Source organism: Echiichthys vipera (genome assembly GCF_963691815.1).
Source record: "Echiichthys vipera genome assembly, chromosome: 8".
NCBI lineage: Eukaryota > Metazoa > Chordata > Actinopteri > Perciformes > Trachinidae > Echiichthys > Echiichthys vipera.
In genome coordinates, this window is record NC_139833.1 from 4,433,230 (window position 1) to 4,453,195 (window position 19,966).

General features: G+C 44.0%; 1 protein-coding gene across 1 annotated transcript; it reads left to right on the forward strand.

The window, feature by feature from the left end:
• The first annotated feature begins 2,656 nt into the window (after positions 1 to 2,656).
• nr1d2a (nuclear receptor subfamily 1, group D, member 2a) lies at positions 2,657 to 9,027 on the forward strand. Its single transcript, XM_083918226.1, has 8 exons — positions 2,657 to 2,923; positions 5,290 to 5,526; positions 5,643 to 5,731; positions 5,837 to 5,981; positions 6,102 to 6,829; positions 6,941 to 7,126; positions 7,438 to 7,648; positions 7,793 to 9,027. Exons 1-8 carry the CDS (start codon positions 2,893 to 2,895, stop codon positions 7,990 to 7,992), a joined length of 1,827 nt encoding a protein of 608 aa, XP_083774352.1. The 5' UTR covers positions 2,657 to 2,892; the 3' UTR covers positions 7,993 to 9,027.
• Positions 9,028 to 19,966: the final 10,939 nt, after the last annotated feature.

Genomic DNA, 19,966 nt, shown 5'->3' on the forward strand with positions numbered 1-19,966 from the left:
CTGTTACACTGCAATTCCCCAGCTCGGGATCAATAAAGTATTTCTATTCTATTCTATAGTTTGTCTGCCTGAAAGACCCAGGACCAGGTGGAGAGATTAGATCTCCACACTGGCCTGGGAACGCCTCAGGATCCCCCAGTTAGAGCTGGTTAATGTGGCCCGGGAAAGGGAAGTTTGGGGTCCCCTGCTAAAGCTGCTGCCCCCGCGACCTGAGTTTGTCAGTCTCACACCCAACACGTCAAAAACAGACGCCTGGTCAGGGGCCTTTGGCGTTAGTTAAGGACTAAAAAGGTCTCCTTACACGTACAAACCCGACGCAGGGGGCTTTCAACTCATTCAAATGTGAGCCGTGTTGGGTGTGAGACTGTGTTGAAATAACATAGGGTTTATTTTATTTTATTTTTTTTACAAAGGACACAGTCTTTCAAAGGGAACTCCTGTTATCTTTGAGTTCGAGGTGATTGTGGAACTAAAACATACGTCACATCCTTCGTCTATGACCCAGTGCCTCTCCCTGCAGGTGGCTAATCTTGAGTTGACCCACGCTCTCCGTATGCTAACCTTGGATTAGCAGAGGAAAATAGTGTCGGTGGACATTGATTTGCTTTCACATAATAGTGGCTCCCCGTTTGCTTGATATGTGCTGAGAAATTAGCCAACAATATTTTTTATGACCGGTAATAATAGTAATAAAATGTAAACTAGATAAAAACATTTATAAGCTGCGACATCAAATGTGTTTTGCTGCTCCAGACACATTTGAATTGGTGGAAGAGGCAAAATAGCTCTTTTGATAGTAAATGTTTCAGACCCCTGCCCTAGACAGACTCCCAGAGCGTTTGAACCGCAATGATACAGTTACTGCTATTAATGCTATTAATATGAGCACTGGGACGCACAATATCACACACATGTTCTCCTCGTGTCTGCGTGGGTTTTCTCCAGGTTCTCCGGTTTCCTCCCACAGTCCAAAGACGTGCAGGTGTTGGGTTCATTGATGACTCTAAATCACCCGTAGGTGTGAATGGTTGTCTGTCTCTGTTCGTCTCTATGTGTCCTGTGATAGACTGGCGTCCTGTCCAGGGTGGACCCCGCCTCACGCCCGATGTCAGCTGGGATCAGCTCCAGCCCCGGCTGCTATTGGCTGCTACAATAAAAAAACAGAATGTGACAGACAGTCAGTGTCCAACCCGTCAAAAAAAACAACCAATTAAAATATTAATTCACACTAAATGTATTTTTTTTAATGGAAAAGCAATACTTTCATGCTGTACCCCTCAATACTTGTTTTTAAATAAAGCTTTTAATAAAGATTCTATGTAATCAACCTTTAAACAAGCTTTCAAATTTCAGAAAACTGCTAATACAAAAAAGAATTGTGTCATAGCCCTGTTCATCCCTACTCTGCTCTCCCTACAGAAGCCACCTTCAGTTGATCTGACATTTATAGTTACATTACAGATCCCAGTCCCATGTGAGGGCTTCCTCCACCTCTGAAGTCAATACGTAAAGTTGTTCACTGTAAAAACCAGTGACTTGTTTTTTTATCGAACTATTAAAATAAATGTTTGTACAGCTGGAGTTTGCAAAGAAAATCATTTAATTTGAATTTTTGAATTGTCTTTATTGTCATTGTACCAGTACAACGACATGTACAGCACAATCCCTTAAAATGCAACAATAATAAATCATTTCACATTAAAAGCATCAAAAAGAAGAGACTTGACCTTTAAAAGACACATTTCCCTCTGGGATTATTAGTATTAGTAGTAGTAAGTATTTCTAAAATATATAAAAAGGAAATATTATACAGACAGATATTACCCAGCATTATTAAAAGATCAAAGTTACTATTGTAAATTTAATATTATATACTGTTTTATATTTCTGTTTTTACACGTATATGTTATCTGTATAATATTGTTGTTGTTTGTAAAGCTGGAGTTTGCAACAAAAACAATTCCCCATGGGAGGATTAGAGTATTCCTGGTTCTGGTTCTGGATATCTCTTTTAAACCATTTCAGCAATAATATGGATGTGTTTATTATAATAATGTTGCTTTAATTGCAGAGTTGTGTGGAGAGAGATTGTGGACAAAAGCCAGCTTTTGTCTTTATTGTCATTGTACCAGTACTTAATCCTTTAAAGTGCAGAAATAATTTCACATTAAAAGCATCAAAAAGAATAAACTAGACCTAAAAAAGACAATTTCCCCCTGGGGTTATTAAAGTATTTCCCATTCAGGTTCTGGGTCTGTATGATATCTCCTTTAAACCATTTCAGCAAGAATATGGATGTGTTTATTATAATAATGTTGCTTTAATTGCAGAGTCGTGGGGAGAGAAACTGTGTCTTTGTTGATGAGCTGCTCCCAGTTCGGTTGGAACCAGGCGGACTCGACCGTCCACCACCGTCTGGAGGTGAGCGCACGCTGCGTGACTTCCCCCTCCCCGGTGTGTTCTGCAACGTGACCGCCGTGTTACCATTCCTCTGTAACGGCCACGAGGCTCGGTGGCTCCGCCCTCTCCTATGTCCTGAAAGTGTGTCACTGGGTTAAAGTGGCTCCAGCACCCGGGCGGAGGGCGGGGCCGACAAGTGTGTCACATGGGCGAACCCACTATACCGAGAACATTTCGTTCCTCTGACCAACAAACCTGCAGCCGCACAACAAGAGGGAGACGCTCCGGTCCAGACGCGCCCCGTGCACCCGTCCTCGAACCTGCGCGTTATTCCCACAGACACGCTCCTGATATGCGCTTCTTCGTCTTTACGCGACGACTTTAGTTTGCGTGTTTTTTTCCTGTTTCGTGACAGCGGCAGAAGTCTTGACGCACAGTTTTAAGTTGTTGGAGATTTTTCCTCTTCTTCTTCTTCTTCCTCCTCGAACAGAGATGCCTGAGGACATGGGGACAGCCAAGCCTGGTAAGAGCCCTTTAATATGTCAGGAATGCTCTGTGCACACTTTGCTGCGGTGATGGTGTTGTAATGTAATTAAATGACCTCTACAGTACAGGTCTCATTCATTCATTAATCACATATACATGGAAGTTTTTCCATTTCTGCACAATTTGGGGCCTTAAAGCATGAACGTTGGGGTTAATTTGGATACAAAAATATTAAATGGCACACTAGTAAATCATAACCCATCATCAATGTGCTAAATTTTAATTTAAAGGGACTGTAAACACACTTCAGAGCCTATTATTTCACTGCACTTTGGCTTTGTAGGGCAGTGTAGCGGGAGGGAAAACACGACATCCATTCGTGGCATAGTTATGAAAATGATACTCAAATGTACTGTGGTTTGAGTCCCTGAATGCACCATAATGAGTGTTTTTAAATAGGTCCCTATAGGAGGGTGCAGCTTAAATGAATGGAGTCCTGCCCATTGATGCGGTTTCCCTCGCTCTGGTGCAGAAAAATGACCCAGTTTGATGATATTAAGTTACATTGTTGCGTCTCCGAACCGGGTTCAAGGCGTACCCAGAAGACGCGTTTGATCCCGGGGGTGAGGAAGCGTCAGTGCGGCGCCACATCCCGCTACAATGTATTTACCTTTGACACAAGCAGCAGCAGTGGCGGCAGTGGTGTTTATGTTCCTCGCTCCCGCTCACATGGCCACCGTAGCCTAGCCATGTGTCCATGTGTACACGCTCTCTGGGAACACGGCTCTGATTGGTCGAGGGGCGTGTCGGCCCGCAAAGCACGCGTTCAGTCCGAGCTCTGCTGTGATTGGTCGGAGCGCAGCCCGTGACGCAAAACGTTGCATAAAGCCACGCGTCCGCACGGTGCGGCCGACGCGAGGCTGCACCGCGAGGTACACGTGAGCCAGCGGAGGGAGACAACAGTCGCTGACCTAGTTTCTTTCTTTTTTTTTGTTGCTCTCTCTCTCTCCACTCCTCCTCCTCCTCCTCCTCGCGCTGCGCTTTCACAGAAATTCATGACAGGTCCACGTGTGGGTGGGCCGTGAAAGAGAACAGTCATGGTTGGGGTTAGGTAACCATCCGCTGTGGCCTTTTTACGCACACGCACACACACACACACACACACACACACATATGTTCCATTTAAATGGAAACTTACCAGTGGTGTTTGGTATTTTCAGGGTTCGTGCACCTTTTTCCAAAATCATAATAAAGCACTTTTCCAAGGTCCATTTTCAAGCTTTTCCAGCACTTTACAGTTAAAAAGACACAAATCTCTACGATGACATAGAGATATTTAAAATTATTATTTCACTTTTATATTAAAATCACGTCAAAAGAGGTGGGATTTGGTTTCAAACAGCTAATATTGTTTAACTGACATTTCTGTTCTATGGGTATTTGTTGTGAAAGACACGTGGAAACGACTTCAAGCACGTTTCAAACCTTGAAAACATTCAAATTCAAGGATTTCAAGTGTTTAACACTGCACCGCCCTACTTACTGGGTAGTAACTGGAGTGGCTTAGTATTCAACCACAGTGCCCTGCTCAAGGGCACTTAGATAACATGCGTTTAAGATAAGATAAGCCTTTATTCGTCCTCAGATACGTTACAGTACAGTTTATACAACAAGTGTCAACAAATAGTTAAAAAATTAATTTGTCACCATTAAATAATGAATCAGTCGTTATTCTGAAAGCTCATTTATTCATCACAGTCTTTGTTTTTTAAATAATTCCTCGGGTTTGTAGCTCGGCTGCAGGCCACCAGAGGACCCACAGAACTTTAAAGGACAGGCGCTTGTACCCAAAGCCGCCTTGAGGCCGAGCAGGTCGTTACATAACCGCGGCGTTGGATGTTTGCATTATTATCCTCCCACGACTGTTGCTTCGGTGACCCTGTCTGGAACACGCTCCCATAGCATAGAGGCTCATGTGTGTTACGTAATGGGTGTTATCCAATAGGGGGGAGCACTGGAGACGGTAAATCAGGTCACCAGGAAACACACACATTCTGGCCCGCTGTGGTGTTCAAAGGCGTGTCAGAGGCGAAAGCACTTGCTGTACGGCCAAGAATGTGTTTATTTTGCACTCGACGAGGAACATTTTTCACATTTCTGCTGCACTCTATCCTGTAATCGCCTCTGTCCCAGTTACTTTGGCGAGCCTGATGTGTGCGGCTGAGTTTGAAAAGGGCGGTGTGAGCTGAATGCAATGCTTCATATTCATGTTTTAGAACCGCAGTAGCTGATTGAGTCTGCATCTCTACCATCGTACGCTGTTAGTAACATAATGTAATCGCATTGATGTCCTTGAAAGAAAAGGAAGTAATGTAACGCGTCGCCTTCCTTCCCTCTCCGCAGGAGGCGTCATCGCCTACATTTCCTCTGGCTCTGCCTCCAGCCCCGAGTCCTGTATGAGCACCAGCCCCAGCAGAGGCTACCTGTCGACATCACAGTCGGCATCCCGCCCCTCGCTGCCCAGCAGGGCCGTGGGCATGGTGGTGGATATCTCCCCACAGGCCAAGAATGGCAACCAGCGCAGCAACGGCACGGAGAAGGCCGGGCGCTCCTCCACGTCTGCCAAGAGCAGCATTACCAGTAAGTCAAAGTCTTATTCTGAAAATACGAGGCTGTTGAATATAAAAAAAGATAAATGTTGCGTTTGTGGTCTGGTGCACATGAATCACAGCTATTCTTTGTTTTGTCTTTTGCAGAAATCAACGGCATGGTGCTGTTGTGCAAGGTGTGTGGCGACGTGGCCTCGGGCTTCCACTATGGCGTCCACGCGTGCGAGGGCTGCAAGGTGAGACAACTGTCCAGGACGAAACGTTGCCTCTCTGGCGGCAGGTTTGATTCTCTTGACTTTAAACGCTCGCACGTTCCTCATCGGGATCTTGTGGTTCATTAGGGATTCTTCAGGAGAAGCATCCAGCAGAACATCCAGTACAAGAAGTGTCTTAAAATGGAGAACTGCACCATCATGAGGATCAACAGGAACCGCTGCCAGCAGTGTCGCTTCAAGAAGTGTCTGGCTGTCGGCATGTCCAGAGACGGTGAGTGGTCCCTTTGGTTTCCACCGGCTGATGTGATTCATTTGCTTTTTTCTTGCTTTGTGCTCTGGTGATGTTAATCTTGACACAACCCTAATGTCAAATCCCTTTTTTTACTCACAGCTGTCCGATTTGGCCGCATCCCAAAGAGGGAAAAGCAGAGGATGCTGCTGGAGATGCAGAACGCCATGAACAACATGATGAGCAACAACAGCCAGCTGCACAGCATGCTGCACGGCCACCAGAGCCCGTCGCTGCCCATGGAGGCCATGACCAGCGATGCCAGCTCCTCGGCCTCCTCTTCCTCTTCCTCTTCCTCTGCTTCCGATTCCCCGTCATGCTCCAACCCCTCCTCCCCGCAGTGCCCGCAGGACTCAGAGTCGGTGGTTTCCATGGACACCAACTCCAGCTCCTCCTCCTCCTGCGCGTCAGACAGCGGCGAGGACGAGGCCGTCGGCACAATGAGCCGGCAGCGCCAAGACACCTTCGCCTTTAGCCAACAGAGTTCACCGAGACAGAGTCAGGCCTCCTCCTCCTCGTCGGGAACGGTCGCCCTGGAGACGGGATGTGACAGCCATATGGAGGGGCAGCAGGAGAGCTGGAGCTGCTGGAACAACAACGTGGTTGTGGGAGGTTACCAGCCCAGCTCGTACAGTCACCATCAACACGTCACCAACACTGCTTACAGGGAGGAGAGGGGAGTTTATCAGCAGCAGCCTCAGCAGCGGCTCAACAGCACCTCTCGCTGTGAACCATCAGAAGACAGGCAAAGACAGCATGGATTCAACACACACACTGCCTCAAGTGGTTATAACGGACCAACCAGCTGCGTGAATAGCAGAGCACACCTGGTGAGTCATTTATCTTTCATTTATCTTCTTGAAATTCTTATAACAATTCCTAAAAACCTAAACTTAAGTTTGATCACCCTCCCTAATCCACCTTCTGCTCTTTCTCTCCAGGTCTGTCCCATGAACACATCACCCTACGTGGACCCCCGCAAGCCCAGCCAGGAGGTCTGGGAGGAGTTCTCCATGAGCTTCACCCCCGCCGTGCGGGAGGTGGTCGACTTTGCAAAGAAGATCCCGGGCTTCCTCGAGCTCCCCGAGCACGACCAGGTCGGCCTGTTGAAGGCTGGAACTTTTGAGGTAAGAGAGCAAACGAGCACAACACGAACACCTCATGTTTATTTTGCGCTTACGGGCTCTTCGAATACTCTGAATATAGGCGCCACTGCGGCGTTCCCAAACAGAGCAGAACAATATTTGCTCTGATGGAAATGAAAGACTTAAAAATAAACTGTTCACATCGTTAAACTAGTGTGGTATTTGTTATACACACAGTTTTACAGGGTTCTCCAGTTGTAAGAGACGATGTCAGCTGGGTCTACAGGACGTCTTTGAGTCCCCGTTAGTTGCGCAAATGAACTAAAAATCCTCCCTCCCTCTCTTGTCCGCAGGTGCTGATGGTCAGATTCGCCTCTCTGTTCAACGTCGCCGAGCGGACAGTGACCTTCCTGAGCGGCAAGCGCTACAGTCTCGACACGCTACGTTCGCTGGGCACCGGCGAGCTGCTCAACTCCATGTGCGAGTTCAGCGAGAAGCTGGCGACGCTGCGGCTCGACTCTGACGAAATGAGCCTCTTCACGGCCGTGGTGCTCGTCTCCGCCGGTAAGAACACCGCAGTCTGAAGGTGTCGATGTGTGAGAGAAGTGTTGTCATGAAACTCCTTCTCAGGTGATCTAAAACATTCACGAAGCCCTGTTCTGTCCTCCAGCATTAACCCTTCCTCCCCTTCTTCTTCCTCTGGATCAGATCGCTCAGGGATCCAGGACCTGAACTCAGTCGAGGCCCTGCAGGACAAACTGATCCGGGGTCTGCGAGACCTGGTGATGCAGAACCACGGCGAGGAGTCGGCCACCACCTTCACCAAGCTGCTGCTCAAGCTTCCCGAGCTGCGTTCGCTCAACAACATGCACTCAGAGGAACTGCTCTCCTTCAAAGTGCACCCTTGAACTCTTCTCCACACACCTCCACCTCCACCTCCACCAGGACCTGCCTCTCACCGCCCCGTCACCCTCCGCCCTCGTTCGACCAACCACCCTACGACGTGTTTGTTTCTAGAATGTATATTAAAAGTTCTTTTTTTATTCTATTTTTGTTAAGTAGACCGTACGGGGTCTGAAGAGAGGAGATTATAAAACGTACTGTATTTATAGAAGAGATAGCTTACGCTTGTTGCACACACACACACACACACACGCGTGCATGTGTGTCAGAGGTTCGTAGTTTTGTGAAGGCGCTTTTCTATTTTCGAGAGCACTCAACTGGCTCTAGGACACGACGCGAGTAGAAACCAATTGGTCGATCCAGAGGCCATTTAATTCCAAAGTGTATTCTCTGATGAGCGGGCGAACGTAAGACATTATAAAGCTTACACGCCGCATGTTTGTTCGTCCGATATTTTGACTGATACGCGCGAGAAAGGCAAGCTATCACAAAAACGTTTCCGCAAAACGTGTGACGACCGCTGCTAATGCATGGCTGTACTTAATGCAAATTATTACTTGGATCTTCTCCCCTCGCCTCAGAAAGCATCAGTTCACAGTTCCAGTGTGTATATAGTGTTGTACCTTTTCTTTATATTTAATTTTTTACACGTTTATGACGACTGCCTGTACACTGCCTGGTGATTTCTGGGGGAGTCGATGACGCCGTTTTCAGCAACACTACAACAGCAGCACATGTTCCGGAGCAACCGAGTGACATGTCATGGCTACGTGTGAACGCAGTCACACCAAGTGTTTTTGCTGTTTTCCTACTTTCCCGGGTTTGGGTTTGCGTGTGTTGTTGTTGTTTTTTTAAAAATCAAACTTGTCCTTTCAGCATAGCACTGAATTTGATGTGTTTGTCATCCATTTTGTTGGAACATGTTTCTCTGACTGGCAGCACTGCCATATGTAAATAACTATATAAATATATATATATATAAATATCAAATGAACATAGATTATACAAATGATATAGTATGAATAAATACAAGTGAAGAATACCTTTTGTATCATGTGTTTTTATTAATATCCATGTGTCTTTAAATGGATGAAAAGAGCAGCGCAGTAGCGTCTGTTCCCCACCAGGCTGCGCTGTTTGCCCACAGCCTTTTAAAACCCTGTTAAGTTAAGGCCGAGTTCAGCCTGCAGACGGAATTTCTGAGTTTCTTGCATACATTTTTAATCAGCTCAGCTCCAACAAAACCCTCTTTTTATAAGAGAAAGTATCCCGAAGCGTTCTTTCTTACACTGCTGTCATGTAAACGTTGGGTTAACCCCTCAGAATATATGATCATTGCATTAAACATCGTAGTAATTCATGCAGAATTGTCAGAAAACACCCTCAAAGCAATTTCAGTCAAAAGGCAACTGGACTGGTTATTTGTCTAGGAAGACGTTTCACCTCTCATCCAAGAGGCTCCATCATCCCCTTCATCCCTTCAGGAGATTCAACAATCTAACCTCAGAGAACAACTGTTCACACATGTCCTCCTGTGACTCCAACGACTGTCGTTCGGACTCAATAGAGCACTAACGAAGTCCAGACCAACGACTGTCACTCTAATGACGGTGGCACCTGGAGCACAAAGGTTTCAGTGACATCATCGACCTTGTGAGAGGTTAAATAACTGGATCTCCACACCAGTTAGTTGGATCGGTTCCAGCCTGCTCCTGGTCTTGGTCCAGTCCCAGCCTGGTCCTGGTCCTGGTCCAGTCCCAGCCTGGTCCTGGTCCTGGTCCTGGTCCTGGTCCTGGTCCAGTCCCAGCCTGGTCCTGGTCCTGGTCCAGTCCCAGCCTGGTCAGATGCGTACATGAACTGATGAAGCCTCTTGGATGAGAGGTGAAACGTCTTCCTAGACAAATAACCAAGTCCAGTTGCTTTTGACTGAAATTGCTTTGAGGAGAACGACGACCTGGACACATGAGAACATTCACAGGCGTCAGAAAACACCGTTTTCAGCTTCTCAAACATGGAGATTCTGTGCATTTATAGACAACAATGAGATGGACATTTAATATATTTTATAGATGAATCAAGAAAATAATCTGCAGATTAATCCATGGAAATAATTGTGTGTTTTAGCCCTCATTAAAATGTTTCTTCCATGTAGCACAATTACACGTGTGTGTGTGTCTGTATAATAGTGAGGCATCGTTGACATTTTAGGCTTAATTACCATCAGCTTAATGCAGAGCAGGTGCACAGATGTACAAGAAAGACTTAAAACTTTTAAATCGCCTAAAAATGTCTGTAGAATACTCACACAAATGATTAATACACACAGGCATCGTGTCATATTTTTAACGGTTAAAGCAAGAAACAAATATTAAAAGCAATGAACAAACAGAGACTTTGCAATCCCACATACGGAGAACACAGAGGAAGCCTACAGTGCTCAGGTTTTACACTATAAGCACAGTTTAATATCAGCATTTTAAGGTCAGCAGAGGTTAAAGTTCCCACAAAAGGTCGTCGTTTTAACAAGAAGAGATGGTCTTTGCATTCAGAGCTCTCCAAATGTTAATTGCCAACAAATATTCATGAGTTCAGAGTTCATAAATTATAACATGAGCCACGGGCGGCCTGCAGAACCACCTCCCAACTCAACATGCAAGTCATCAACACAGAGTGAAGACACCTGTCGAGGTGCAGCATGTGTTTGCAGTGGCTTCCTCCAAATCATCTAAACCACACACAGGTAAATACTGACTGTTCTCACTGTGACTTAAAATATGTATTAAATACATTTATTGTAAATGCATTAGAATTTTTTCTTAACAGACGTTTAAACACGACAAGATCGTCTTTTTATTCCAATAATTTTAAATGTATCGTTCAAACCTGAAGGACCAAACATCATCAACGTCCACTCTGATCTCACCATGATGTGAAAGTCCTGGAAATTATGCTAATAAGCCGTGTTTAATGTCATTAATGTGAACGATTCAATGCAGTTGAGTATAAAAAACATGCAAGTATTATTCAACTAAATAATGCGTGATACATTTTTATTAAATAATTTAATTTAACCTGATTTAGAAGCTTGAATATGGCACACAGGACTCAAAATATCAACATTTAGCAGTAGCAGAAACAATAAAATACATATTTTCCAGGACCTGACTTTGTTTTTGGTGGTTTAAGTTCAGAGTACTTTCTGGTGTGTCGCCGTCACAACAGTAGAAAGCAACATGGAGGCCAGTGGCAATGTCAAGGTTGTTACTTTTACTTGTTTTACATCTGTTTCTTTGGTCTCTCTTTCACACACGCTGCAAACTAATTTGGAGTCTGTTACCTTTTCCGCAAAGGTCAGATGTGTGTGGATCTGTGCTGTTTCTGGTTTGTTTGATCGCTTCAGGTGGATTTTTCCTGAACCTGATCCTCGAAAAAGACAATGGGACTTCCCATGATTTGCATCTAAGGCTTTCCAGATGATTCATTCAAATATAACTGACCACATAACGTCAACATCCACACGGGTCTGATGAGGAAGTAACTGTGGCAGAGCACTCGGAAACATCAATCTCGTGTTTTATGTCATTAATGTAGTTGGAATGAAATAAAATAACATCTACTGAGTATTAAAACATTTAGGTGTTAATAATATCTGATTCAACACTGATTCCAGGTCAGCTGTAGCTTGTGGTTTGATATTTTGAGATTGAAGACACCACACTGGACATATCTGCGGAACGAATGTTTAGCTAGCCAGCAGCTGCTTAGCCTAGCTTAGCGTAAAGACCGTGAGCTCAGAGGAAGCAGCTAGCCTCGCTAAACAAACAAGATAACATGTTGATGAAGCTTTAAAGGTGCTGGCAGTTATTTATTTTTCCTCAGGACAGAGCCGGACTAGCTGTTTCCCCCAGCTTCCAATGTTTATGCTAAGCTAAGCTAACGGGCTGCTTCATATTTAACATACAGATATGCCCAAGGTTAAGAAAATACACCCAACAGTTCCTCTAAAGCTTCACCTACTAATCAACATGTTATTGTTTATTTAGCCAGCTATGCTAGCTGTTTCCCCCTGCTTACGGTTTTTATGCTAAGCTAAGCTAACGGGCTGCTTCATATTTAACATACAGACATGCCCAAAGTTAGGAAAATACACCCAGCAGTTCCTCTAAAGCAGGGGTCTGCAACCTTCTGCTCCCGGGCCGCATGCGGCTCTTCAGTCCCTTTTCAGCGGCTCCCCGTACATTTGCCGAGAAACATCATGGAAATAAATGACATCTTTTTGGCACGGTGGACAATCTTTCGAAGGGAACACCTGTTCTCTTGGAGTTCAAGGTGATTTTTAAAAATAGAAGAAGAAGAATTCCTTTATTAGTCCCGCAACGGGGAAATTTGATTTTTTCACTCTATTATTATTAATCATGTTACACACACACGTACCCGAAATACACACACACACATGTACAAACAGGACCTATACACATGCAATTAATGGAGAGATGTCAGAGCGAGGGGGCTGCCAGTGACCAGGACATGACTGGTATCGATCTTCTCATCTAACTCTCAGCAAGACAACACATATTTCCTAAAATCGTCTTCGAACACTGAAGAGGACAGATGGCTGTGCGTGCTCGGCAACTGACGGCATTTAAAGAGTGGTAAGTATATCTTTGTAAATATGAAGCCTCATTTAATGTTTTTGTAGCTATCTTACATTGTTGTATTTTTTATTAATATAACATAAAAAACAAAAGATAACAGTTTAAAAAGTATAAACGTATTTAATACTTCAGCCTTTCCATTTGATGCTACTTTTAATTCACTACAATATGATAATATTGCACATCCTTACTAGATGATCCTGAACCACCTCAACTGGCTCCTTTCAACGCAAAGGAGCAGCGGCTCTACTCCGAGTTCCTCACGGATGCTGAACTTCTCCCCCTCTCTCTAAGGGAGACTCCAGACCCCCTCCTGAGGAAACACAGTTCAGACGCTTGTAGCCGCGACCTCGTTCTTTTGGTCATGTCATCGATGCCTTTTTGATGCCTTTTATGTTTCATGAAAAGCGTTTTGAACGGCCTTCTTCTTGAAAAGTGCTTGCTGTGGCCCAGTACAGCCTTAACGTAACCTCCGACCGTAACTGTCTCTGTGACTCCCCGATGACTGCGAGCAGTAAACAAAGTGGAAGCCTACTTTGGATTTAACAAATGTTACAGAATATGTTGAAAAACTAAACACTTGAGTTTTACGCAGAGAGGAAACTGACGAGCTTACCTCAACAAACAAACAAAAAATGACATCATCTAGGCATTACTATTAGTCTGCACTGAGTATGATATTCATGACGCAACCAACATCCAAAGGATGACCTTAAGCAAAGTCGTGCTTTGCATATTTAAATACTGTGGGCGATATTCACCGCCATTAAAGCCGATGTCATCCGCTCAGATCTCAACCTCATAACATTCGACAGCTGGATTTGAAACCTGTGAGTATACTTTTTTTCTTTCTGTTCCACTTTTACAGAAAAAAAATATCAAAAGTGAAAAATTGGTCAACTGTTTTAATCGAGAGCTGGTAAAGTTTTGGAATTTCAGTAAATCTGTTGCATGGTTTTGACGATTTGCAGGTCAACAGGTGAAGGGGACACTGGAATAACGTGTTGCTTTATTTAGATGTGAGCTTTATTTTGACAGGGAGCTGAACCCTAATAGCAGGGGTGTCAAAGTGTGATCCAGTAAAGGGTCGCTGTGGCTGCAGGTTTTCACTTGTTTTTGCTTGGTTGGAATGAAAACCTGCAGCCACGCATCAAAGTAGAAGTGAAAATTGAAGCCAGTTTTAAGCTTAACCTCTAGACTTTAGTCAGTCTGTCCTCATGAATTGTTTGAACTTATACCTACGAAAAGCAATTCACTGTAATTCAAATGTGATCCACATGATTTTACTGTAGAAATACTACATCAGCTGATTTCCGTATTTGCTCTGGATGCTATAAGATCGCTAAAATCCATGTAGGGAGGAGGGTGAGGGTCCCAAAACAGTGGTACTTCCCCCAGTGTTTGTCTCTGTGAATTACTAAACCAAGCCGTCACCTTTGCTCTAATCTCTACCAATCAACTGCAACGTACCGACTGCTGTTTCACCATGTTAAATATAAATGCATGATCATATTTTGTCAGTTTTCATACAGTTTGAAACATTAATTATTGACTCTTCTTGTTTGCAGTAAAAAAAAAAACAGAATGGATCGTTGTGCGACTCTGATTCTCCTCTTCTTTGGTAAGGTCAAGGCATTTACATAATGTCATGGATGAAATGTGGGTTTTGGTTTCACACACACACACACGATGAATCCATGTAGACGTGTTTACATGACAGGCTGAAGGCAGTAGATCTTCTCAGGCACGTTAAATGATCGGAAATGAGCAATGGAGGGTTTTTTTGTCTCTTTTTGTCGGCGATAATAAATCTCCCCTCACTGAGAGCGATACATTCTTTGGAGCATTGTTCATCGTGGTTGGAACAGGCCGGGTGAAAAGCACACACACACACACAGACACACACACACACACACACACACACACACACATGCAAAACTGCAAATTTCAAGGTTATCCATCCAGCGGTCGTTATCACTGGATGTCCCTGATAGACGGACAGAGTGAGACTAGAAGAGGATTTTATGTTTCTCTTGAATCTTCAAAGGCCCATGAGGGCTGCAAAATTAGAAAAAAATACCTTGGTGAAACGTTTTTCAGAAGAAGAAGAATTCCTTTATTTGTCCCACAATGGGGAAATTCAATTTTCACTCTATTATTCGTTTTCATTTTACACACACACAGGCCCGAAATACACACACATGCACAGACAGGACCTATATACATGCAATTAAGGAGAGATGTTAGAGCGAGGGGGCTGCCAGTGACTGGCGCACCGAGACCGGGCACCTCGGCAGTGCCCAGGAGATGAACTGGCACCTCTCCAGCCACCAGTCCACGCTCCATTCATGGTCCACACATGGACTCAAACCAGCCAAGTCACCTATGGACTGAGCTACAGCCACCACAAATTTATTTCCAATACTAGAGATGTGTTTGTGGTCTACATAGTATAAGTATAAAAAAGTTTGAACCCAGCACCAACATGTTTTGTATTATTAGAATCAGGTGTTGAGGACCTCCAGGGTTACTTTTTTTAACCCCCCAACCACTGAGTGAGTCAAAACATTGAGTTATCTCGAATATATTATTTTTTTTACATGCATAACTTTCTTATCTGTCAGTTGGACGTTCAACAGTGCAGCCGAACAGTGATGTAGTGGCAGAAATAGACGTCGACACTTGTCTACGAAGAATCTGCGAGAATCGCTTGGATCGAATGCTTTTGTATTTTGATGGAAATCTTTACACGCACTTTTCTTTTCTGATTTTTCTTGCTCTTTGAAACCCTTGAAATAACGTTTTTAATATGTTCAAATAGTTTACTAAATACTAACAAGCTCTTTCTCATCCACCCTCAGGACTAAGCCTCAGCTCCTGCTCTTACTTTCCCCCGCGTAAGTACTACTATATCGATCTGCCAATGAACTGGTCCGATGCGCAGCATTACTGCAGAGAGAAATACACGGACCTGGCGACCATTGTGAGCATGGACGATGTAAACAGGCTACAACCTAACATCTCCTATTCGTTGGCATGGATCGGACTGAGAGATGACCCAAAGTCCTGGAGGGAAAGTCTGGGCAATGACGACAACTCTTGGAGATGGTCTGCAACTGGGGAACCGAGTAAAACTGGTTACCACAACTGGGCTGTTAACGAACCAAATGGGTTATGTGGAGATGAAATCTATGTGCACATGAACACTAATGGACAATGGTTTGACGCCTACTGCGGAAGACTCTTCACTTTTGTTTGTTACACTGGTAAGAAAAGATTTAAGTTTGTGGAGTTTACACGCTGACTGTAGTTCACTTGTGAATTTCATACAAAATGTCAGTCACAGCACTTGTCTGGCGCCGTCTAAGGTTGCTTTACACCGTTCCTGGAAATCCAAACTAGATCATTAATAAACTGTTGTTTTTCATACAAGCGGCCGACATGGGTTTCCTCAGGAGGGGGGCTGGAGTCTCCCTTAGAGAGAGGGGGAGAAGTTCAGCATCCGTGAGGATCTCGGAGTAGAGCTGCTGCTCCTTTGCGTTGAAAGGAGCCAGTTGAGGTGGTTCAGCTGGGAGGAGGCCTCGGGGAAGACCCAGGACCAGGTGGAGAGATTGTATCTCCACACTGGCCTGGGAACGCCTCAGGATCCCCCAGTTAGAGCTGGTTAATGTGGCCCGGGAAAGGGAAGTTTGGGGTCCCCTGCTAAAGCTGCTGCCCCCGCGACCTGACCCCGGATAAGAGGCTGAAGATGAGATGAGATAAAAGATACTCTGTTGTTGTTTCTAAAAACTATCAGGGGCCCCATTCTAACTATGAATAGCCGTGAGGCAGCGACATGAATGATTTAATGAATTGTTACATGAATTGTTTATTTGAGTTGTTTATTTGTGTCTCTCGTAGTTACAAACCAAACTGGGAAAACCTATGTGTTCATCTCAACTTCGAAAACTTGGAGTGATGCCCGTGACTACTGCAGAGAACACCACACAGACTTGCCTACGATCGAAAACAGTCAAGAAAACAACGAGGTCTTTTCTGCAAAACCAGCCACTGCTAAATCTTGGATTGGTCTGTACCGAGTACGGTGGAGTTGGTCCGACACAACCCAAAGCTCCTTCACACATTGGCGAACTGACAGCCCAAACAACTACGGTGGTAACCAGTTCTGTATCTATGAGAATTCTCTACATGAATGGGATGATGACACCTGTTCCAGCTTGAACCCTTTCATCTGTCATCAAGGTGATCGTTCAGCACACGAATAAATTATTCTATATTCTGTCAATCCAATGACAGTCTGTGGCTCTTTGTTTCGTGACTGCATGTCTGTTGTGCTGTTCAGTTTCAAAAGTGAAGACCGTGGTGAGGATGACGATCGAGTCTGACGCTGACGTAGCTGATCCGGCTACGAACACCCAGATCCTTCAACAGGTACAACTTTATTGAAGACGTAACATGACCGACAATAAGAAAAATGACTAGCACAGAAAAATAAATAATATCTGTATATGTCTTTTATTCCTCTTCAGCTTGCTGCAGCGCTAACACGCCAGGGATGGAGTGACTTCAAGCTGCGATGGAAGATTCAGCCCACGAAACAGGAGGAAGGGAAACTCCTAGAACGTCCGAGCATTTGACATTTTTAAGAAGAACAGGCTTTTGTTTGTTGTTGTTTGTTATTGAAAATCGTGATTCTGGTATATGCAATATTTTTTGTCAGGCAATGTTTAACCTCATACATTAAATTGTGCTCCGTATTTTCTTACTTTTAGATTAGTCCATTAGTTAGACAAAACATGATCCCAACAAAATATGCAGGCAATGGGACACGATTTTGATATCTGGGCCTGTATTCCTGAAGATCCTGAGAATCCTCTCAGAGAGCTCCTAAGGGCGCACTCACACTGTCCTTCCGCACCGCGACTCGGGCTTTAGGGTACTTGTCCCCCCTCCCTCTTTCCCCCGCGCCCCAGCCCCGTTTCTACTCACACTGCCTGGGCCTCGGCCAATGCTTCTTGCTGCCAATACGTCATCACGCCGTAACACGTCACACGCATTGATCGCGTGTGTGTGGCTTTGTTTACAAATCTTTCCGTAGACCTCGGAGTTTTTCTGCGTCTGCAGTAAACACTCCACCTCCGCATCACACCAACGTGAACCTTTCATCGCCATTGTTGTTGTTGTTAAATGTCTGCGCATGGTCCCTCCTTCTATTTTCTATGTCCCAACAGGCGCACATACTGCTACCGCCATAGGGCTCGTGCTCGTGCTCGTACACATGCGCACGCTCGTGCTCGTACATGTGCAAACGGCTCTGCTAAAGCCCACCTCTTTCAAGCGGGCCGTGGGCGGCCCGCTGTCCGCAGTTACGCGCGGAGCGGGTGCGCTCAAACTACTTAAAGGTACTAGGCTTTAGCTGAAAAAACGGTTTTGTCCCGGGACAGAAAGACAGTGTGAGTGCGCCCTAACTTAACCTTAAAAAATTCCTAGCAAGGAGACTTCTCTTAGGAGTGAATCCAGAACATTCTCAGAGAACTCTGAGCAAGGAAGAAAGCTTCTTACTGACTGGCTTGACTTTATAAATGTCATTAATAGCTCTGTTTGGTATTTCTTTTGTTGTGAGACCTGTTTTAAATAAAGATATTTATTTACACAAAAAAGTTCAACTGCTTTCAAGGCTTAAAATTACAACTACTCTTTCTCCATCATTGAAAAATTCAGAATAAACATGGAAATATTTTTAATTTCAAAAGTTTAACTGTGTCTCCTACATCACATTTATGTAAATTACATTCATTAGACCATAAATGTCCCAAAACCATGAACATGGCATAGGCAACATTTGTTATTTTATCTATATTAGTTATGAGGCTGATCTGAGTTCATATTTCCCATCAGTTTCAAAGAACATCTGTTCTTTACCAATTCAATTATGAACACATTTAACTTACTTTCTTTCTTTATGAAGATTATACAAAGATCTGGTCATCTGTTTAAATTGAGATATAAAATACTGTGTCATCTGCATATGGTGCTATTTGACATAATGATTGAATGATGCCTAGAAACTTTTCTCGAGGAACTCTATAATCACTTTAGCTTAGACCATTTTCCCCCAGAGAATCAAACAGAAATAAGTTAAGCAATGAAACCAGGAGACCCACTAATTTCTCACGTCTGTTGACTTAAATGTATAATCATTTTAGCAATATTTTACACAAACATGCCAAACATTTACCTGTTCCGTTTTCCTTATGAAAAGGAGTGTTTCAAGTTTTCATATTAATATTGTATATGATGCTGAACTGATGATAACAGTCATTTTCATTCGTTCATCATTCATTCATCTTCAACCGCTTATCCCGGGGTCGGGGTCGCGGGGGCTGGAGCCAATCCCAGCTGACATCGGACGTGAGGCGGGGTCCACCCTGGACAGGACGCCAGTCTATCACAGGACACATAGAGACGAACAGAGACAGACAACCATTCACACCTACGGGTGATTTAGAGTCATCAATGAACCGAACACCTGCACGTCTTTGGACTGTGGGAGGAAACCGGAGAACCCGGAGAAAACCCACGCAGACACGGGGACAACATGCAAACTCCACACAGAAGGGACCAGGCCAGGATGCGAACCTGTAACTTTCTCGCTGTGAGACAACAGTGCTAACAACTACACCACCGTTTTTTACATTTTATTTTTTATTGATTTATTATTATTATTATTATTATCATTTTATTGACGGTGATTAATTGAGAAAATAATCAACAGCTAATGAATAATGAAACAAATCAGCAGTTGCAGCCTCATGGAAGACACTTTACATTTGCCCTTTACCAATGTCATGCTTTGCACATTTAAATAGAGGCGAGAGCACGTTCAGTACTCACAGCAGACATTTGAAGGAGTGATTGAAAGAGTTCACATCGCCACAATCATTGTGAGTATGCCTTTTATAAAGTGATGAGATACAGTACAGTGCATGTTGAAGATTAACTTTAATTATTAATATTATTCTTTTCAGAATTGTTAAGGTATTTATTTTGTTATGGGGTGATATGCATTACTTTTTATCCCGTTTGATGATGATGCGAAACAAAAGTTAATCCTAGAGCGATTATATTTTGTCGTGTACGGTAGCAGCTGAGAGCCAATACACAGATGACATGTTTTGTGTCTCTGTCTGAAGAGTGCCAGATATGCCTTCTTATAAAGATTTGAGACTCTTTGTGAATATATTTGTGACCGTTCTTCGACATTGTTCTATGTTGTCTGTTTGTACTATAAAGCAGAAAAAGGTGGAACATCACCAAAGGTGCA